This window comes from Cynoglossus semilaevis, chromosome 9, assembly GCF_000523025.1.
Source record: "Cynoglossus semilaevis isolate Cse_v1.0 chromosome 9, Cse_v1.0, whole genome shotgun sequence".
Taxonomy (NCBI): Eukaryota; Metazoa; Chordata; class Actinopteri; order Pleuronectiformes; family Cynoglossidae; genus Cynoglossus; species Cynoglossus semilaevis.
The window spans coordinates 5,894,688-5,901,097 of NC_024315.1; the positions used below are offsets into that span (position 1 = coordinate 5,894,688).

Below are 6,410 nucleotides of genomic sequence, written 5' to 3' on the forward strand. Positions count from 1 at the left end.
TGGTTACTTATTACTGGAATATGGGTGATATAGACAAACTATATTAGGATTAAAATTATAATTGGAAAATGCAATTTTACATTCACTGATCTACTATCTTTGCAAAGACAGTTAAGTTTCTTTATGTCCTTTATTTGTCCCACACTGGGGAAATTCACAGCTTATTTGACAGTATACACTATGACTGGGATCTGGGAGTATAAGATAAAGTCATATGATTTGCCATGATACATGTCACATGATATAATTTGAAATTGTCATCTGGAGAGTGAAATAGATAATGGGGCTCTGTTCGAGTTTGCATTTTTAGTGATTCAGACTAACAGGCAATTTTTGAAGGAGACTTAACATGCAGGACTTGGATGAGAACATTGGGGACTTCCTTTGTAAATGACCCCAACAACTGTATTCACTATGAATGAGGAAACTAGTTGACCTTTATCTGACTTATTAAACATGGCTACAACACCGCTTTTGGTCATGAAAAGTAAATTAACAAGAAAGGCATAACTAAAACCACAAGATACACAACACCACAAACACAAGGAGGCACAAGATAATGAAGCCAACGCTTGACTGACAGACCAAAACTGGAGGCCTTGATAAGAGGGTCAGTGACATGCTTACACCGACACCATACTGTACACAACATGCTACAGATGTAAAATAGGTCAATGTATGCAGGTTGGTAGGACAACCGACTTCAACTTACTTGAATAGAGTCGTTCGCCATCGTTGTCTCACTTTTCACAGACAGTCTGCCCACATGCGGGACAGTCACTTATGATCTCCTTTTTTAGGAAAACCAAACAGGACGACGACACTGGTGGGAGTGTTATCTCAACTTTATGCAAACACCCAGTATTGACACAATGGCAGTCAAGAGGTAATCCGCATTGTTGGATGGTGTGGCCGCGCCTGAATTGATCCTCCCGATGTGTTTGACCAACGTCAGACCTCTGCCACCCGCAAAACCGCGATCAATGTTAGTGTGCGGGTTAAAAACACGTAAATATCCAGACAAAAGTAAAGAGCCACAGACTCGTTGTCGGTCTCCGTCAACAGATGCTTGTATTCAACAGCTAGCAGACGCCTCAGAGAACCACCAGCAGCAGCAGCAGTTGTCCCTCGGTCATGTCCTGCTCTGGTGGACCAGATGTAATGAGAGAAAACACTCTTCTCTGGGGTCCTTCACTCCCGGTAACATCCGCGAAACACGAACACGCCTCAGCCTCTGCTCAGTATCACATGCCACACAACAAAAAAACCCCGCTCATCTGTCACTCACTACAGTCAGTCCGCCCTCCAGCAGCCGCACAACGAGGGACAATAGAGAGCTCCAGAGTCCGCTGAAAAACCCCGCTGACCCGAGTCACAACACTGCCACTATTGAACCGTCTTCAGCGGCAGAAGTCAAAGGCAACATCACCTCGCTTCAGACAGCAGATAAAATGACTGAGTGGCAGTACACAGAGAGACACACACATACTCCAACGCGCACCACTTAAACCGTAGACTCAGCCGCGCGCTCCCGACGCTCTAGCGAAGCCGCCCGGACCGTCATTGGTCCACAGCAGAGCGGCCGGAGCGCGCCCGGATGTATCATGTGACCTAAGGGGGCTGTCGTAGTAAACTGTACGTTTAATGAGCCAACTGTTGGACGGGGTTGATTACGATGTCACAATTTTATTTTCATTAAAAATCCTTTTTAAACATGTAAACATCTGCTCTGGAGTCTGAAAGTGAAGGGATGATGCCTCGTTGATCGTATTTAGGATATGTATGTGTGAAAAGTAAAGAGAAGAATCCACAAGATGGCAGTAAAGCAGGCCATAAGATAAAGATTTTTTTACATTAGGGTACAGGTCTGCTCCTGAAAACAACAATGCAAAAACACTATGAACTAACAACATTAAATGCCACAAATGTTTTATTAAATGAAACGTTTAAATTGTTAATGTAATATGTTTTCTAACTGTATTCAAAGTTATACTACAAGGTCTGAATTTTACGGTGAAATTCAGAAAAGTACACATTAACCTGTGCTTTTAATTGTTGGCCTATAATGCCACGCCTTCAAATCAGAAATGACAGTTAGCTTGACCAGAAGCCGTTAGAGATCAAAGCTAGTCTAGTTTTACGTAATTAAAGTGTGGATTACTTATTGTAAAAGTGTTTACAACAGAACAGTAAATATTCGACAACTTTGTTATTTCCTTCGCGTCCCTTTTTAGTTGGACTTTTTTATGGTTAGCAATGGCTAACACACTTTAATTATCTAATTGCAGCTCTTACGTTAAAAGAACTGCGTCAGATGTTTTTCTATTTACTTTTAAATCCAACAGATTTTATTGAAAACAGACACAATGGTAGAAATTGAAGTTAAAATTGAGCTCCAGCCCAAAAACTTACAGTCCGAAGAAAAGGGGTGTGGAAGAGAGGGACCTCATAAGGACTTAATCGGTGAGTCGTGATCAGTGTGGGGATACGGTTAGTTAATTCCGGCCATGTCTAAGTGTTGTGACTCATATATAAAACATGTGTATCGTAAGATGAGTGGAACTAAGTAAGCTGTGATGCAATTTTAGCACAACGTTCTATGATAACACATACATTAAGACATATGATATAATGATGTGATATAAATATGATATAAATTACCATATTAAATTGTTTTCAGGCCCGAATGAGCTGCTGCTGCTCACTGACGTTACATTGGCGCCATCTTGTGATGATGAGGCAACTTACAGCTGTAAACGTGAAGACTGCAGATACCTGGAGGTCAGGGACATGGAGACGAGCCTACAAATCCTGCAGCCGCAGCTGCTGTGCCTCATGAGCAAAGCTGACGACCTCCACAAGTGCCTGGACAAGGAGTATGGTCACACCACTGCCCACACACAAGAGTGTCCATTACTAGAACAATATCACTATTACTACAATCGATTCTTTCATTTCATTACTATTGTGTGTGTATTACATTTCATGGTGATGAGGACAGTATTTTCCATCAAAGGTAATTTAAATGTGTTAGATTATTTTCACAGTCTGACCTATTTTCAATTTGTGTGTTTGCAGAAAGAGTCTTGGAGAGTCACAGGCTCTTGCTGCCAAAGTACCCAGTTTCCTGTTCACCTGTCAGCCTTTCTTCAACCACCTACAGGCCACAGCCTGGAACAGCGTGTCCCAGAACACTGGTTTGCCTTTAGACATCAGTACAAGGGTACACGGAACTCTGTTTCTGTTTATTTCTCAAAACAGAGAATTGTGGCCATAACAACACAACACGTTACACAATGGAACATCTTTCACTTCTGTTGACTTTCTCTTTTTATCCACATGGTTTAAATTTATATACTTTTTCAAAATGGTTTCCATAATATAACCATTAGGTAACACACGTTTGGTTGATTGACAGGCTCATCTGCTACAGAAAAATCTAGAATGGGTTTTCACTGTAATGTTGCAATTTGACATGACTCCAAACTTTTGTTTCTCTGACTGGTGTGTGTGCAGTTGCTTGATCTGTCTCAGCAGCTGTTTGACAAGTTGGAGCAGCTTGTGTTAACCTACGCTCAACATGGTCTCCTCTCTTTGGATGAAACTGAGCCCAACAGGTACACACATGCACCAATAATATTGTGGGCAAGAGCACAAATAGATGCTTTGGAAAAATAGTTTTAGTTATTTTAGTTCCAGTCTTAAGTCTCTTACCGTTTGTCCTAACTGTCTGGGTTCTAGTGTGTCCCACTTTTGCATTGGTCAGAGTCAAATCAGCCACCTGAGGGTGACGGCGTTCCGCTACTGCAGGCTCACACCCTACCTGGCCAAGGTCAACACTGGCCTGTACAAACGGATGCGTTGGAACGTGGAGAGGCTGCAGGAGCAGCAGGATCAGCAGACAGACGAAGAGCCTGGTGGAAAAAGACAGCAGTGTGCAGCCCATACAGTTGGAGAAACAGATTAGTGAGTCTGAAACAGTCCCACTTCTATTTAAAAGTGATGCCCACAGGGCTACCTGATGACTGGTATTTTCACACATAGATTGTATACTGTATAAAGAAGTAGTAGTTAATCATATTAACCCTGATGTCAATCAAATATTACTAAACTATAGAATTAGCAAGCATAGAAATATGACTGAAGGCTTTCTGTAATAAGTTATGTACAATGTAAATTATAATTTTATACTTATATACTATACTTTTACTCCTCAAAATATACCTCATATCAACTATGGCCACAGGAGGGCACCACTCATTACAACTGAACACTGAAACTGCACCACAAAAAACTACATGGCAGAGACTTCCCTAAAGACATAAAAACAATAAAAACTTAACCTGTAGATTAGTGTAGCTCTATTGTTCTAATCTGTGTTATGTCAGTGGTTTCTTACTCACGTAACACCACGGTATTGATAATGCTACAACCTAACTACCTTTTACTGACATAATACCACTGTATTGATAATGCTACAACCTAACTACCAATTAAGACTTCTAACATAATGCTCCTGTCCTGGTCAGTTATTTCCTGTGCTGTGAGGATATTCCAAACACACCAGCTGATGACGACAGCTCCATCGTCTGTTCCATAAACATGGCTAAGATGTGGAGCATCGGTCAATGGGTTCAGGTGAAACCAGACCCCAACAGTGAGGACATCTACGACTGGTAGATTTGATTCAAAATCGGCTCCAAATCATGACCAAATACAATATACATTTAAATACAGTATATATAAATGTGTGTATATATGTATATGATAGCGTCACCAAGACATGTTTGTTTCAGGATCACCTGTGAGACTCCTCAGGCCTCCTATCACAGGCTGTTGTTATTGGGTAGTGAGGAGCCAACGTGCTGCAGTGCCACAGACCTCCTGCAGAAGCTGCTGTTGTCAGACCAAACACCTCAGTAGATGGAGTTGATGCTTTTTGAAGTTCTAAGTTTACAGCTTGTGAAGAGAGACTGGACCAGTTTAGTTCACCGAATGTTGAAGGTCAAGCCAAAAAAAAAAAAAAAAACACTTTTGTCAGGTTTGCTGCTTAATATCCTGTTAACTGTTTTCATGTTTGATAGCATTTTTATAAGTGTTGAGATTTTACAAGAATTTTTCAGTTTAACGTGAGAATTTGTTCTGTAAAGAAAAAGTTATTTTTTTTAAAAAAGCCTTTTATTTACAATAAAGGTTACACTGGAATAACACCACAGGATAACAGTATCTCGTCTCTTAAATTCAAACATAAGAAACATTTTACACTATGAAACAAGCTGCCATGATTTGGGCGTCCGACTGAGGGAGTGCCCTTTGTAGTTCATATTAACAGGTTCATCAAGTCATTTCAACAGGTAGATAAACATACACCCATCTTCATTTATATTTAATATAAAAATCAGACATTTAACCAACATCTTACTACGAGCTCAGCCTGCTGTGTTCACTTAGACCTTGACCCCAATCAGCCCAACAGTTCAGTTGAGACATGACTTGGTAGATAATTCAAATCAAAACATAAAAATCTAACATTTACAGCTAAAACTGTTCGATCTATATATGACTTTGAGAGATCTGCTAAACCGCTAAGCTAAAAACGTAAAGGAGGTTCCCGTCATTACAGTGATCAGTCTTGAGGCAACGTTCACACGGACGCTAACAAAAACACAAACTTGTGCGGTAAAGCACACCCAGGAAATCCAGTTTTGTCACATCTGTAGCCAGTAGATTCCTGCAGCACCCAACATCCTGAAAGACTTTAAGAAGATACTGGACAAAGCTATGGTGGAGACATGTGGGAAAGCTGCAACGGTGGGGTTAAGGCTGGAGGGAAACCAGTGTAGGACAAAAAAAATTAATAAAACGAATAAGAAAACTGTTGAAAAACGTCGCCTGCAAATTTTGGTGCTGTCCAGTCTTGTTCAAACTGGGAAAAATAAATATTTTAAACCTTTGACCTGAGACTGCCTTCAGCACAGAATCACAAACACACACAACACCTAAGGACAGAAAAAACACAACGTCACACAGACGCAACATCATTTGTACAGTGGATACACTGATTTGACCTGATATAAAAACATCCTTCATATAACAATATCACTGTGACCACTGTGACCTCAGGACAGGTCCAGGGTGAGAACTGAAGTCTGGTGTATTTAGTTCAGCTGTAGCAGACAGCTGTATTTACAACCTGTTGTCCATCTGCAGTCTGTGGCTGATAAAGCTTAAAAAAAAAAAAGAAAATCTGACGCAGAGAACAGTGATACCGACTTTCTAATAATCACAACAGTGTAATCGACTTCCAGTGTTTCAGATGTAGATTTACCTGAGGTTAAGACGCTTATTTTTTAACCTCACTGTGTCAGTAAATGTGTCCAGACATGGAGAACCAACACAACTGTGGGTTG

General features: G+C 40.6%; 2 protein-coding genes across 4 annotated transcripts in view; one reads left to right on the forward strand and one right to left on the reverse strand.

Annotated features, from left to right (window-relative positions):
* The window catches only part of pkn1a (protein kinase N1a), a 29,550-nt gene extending 27,117 nt beyond the window's left edge, over positions 1–2,433 (reverse strand). The window contains exon 1 of one of the 2 annotated variants that reach the window (XM_017035248.2): positions 2,413–2,433. Coding sequence is in view for 1 of the 2 variants with exons in the window: in XM_008316746.3 (XP_008314968.1) it covers positions 713–733 (21 nt within the window). In the remaining variant the exon portion in view is untranslated. Of the gene's footprint in view, positions 1–712; positions 1,517–2,412 lie in introns of those variants that run through there. The other variant, XM_008316746.3, reaches the window with a different exon arrangement.
* On the forward strand, positions 1,657–6,241 carry c9h19orf67 (chromosome 9 C19orf67 homolog). 2 transcript variants are annotated; one of them, XM_008316748.3, is made up of 8 exons: positions 1,657–1,780; positions 2,346–2,463; positions 2,681–2,876; positions 3,079–3,223; positions 3,517–3,617; positions 3,742–3,966; positions 4,530–4,676; positions 4,797–6,241. In XM_008316748.3, exons 2-8 carry the CDS (start codon positions 2,367–2,369, stop codon positions 4,921–4,923), a joined length of 1,038 nt encoding a protein of 345 aa, XP_008314970.1. In that variant the 5' UTR covers positions 1,657–1,780; positions 2,346–2,366; the 3' UTR covers positions 4,924–6,241. The 2 variants fall into 2 exon arrangements, with proteins under 2 accessions (XP_008314970.1, XP_024914063.1); XM_025058295.1 differs by lacking the exons at positions 1,657–1,780; positions 2,346–2,463 and adding an exon at positions 2,492–2,566.
* Positions 6,242–6,410: the final 169 nt, after the last annotated feature.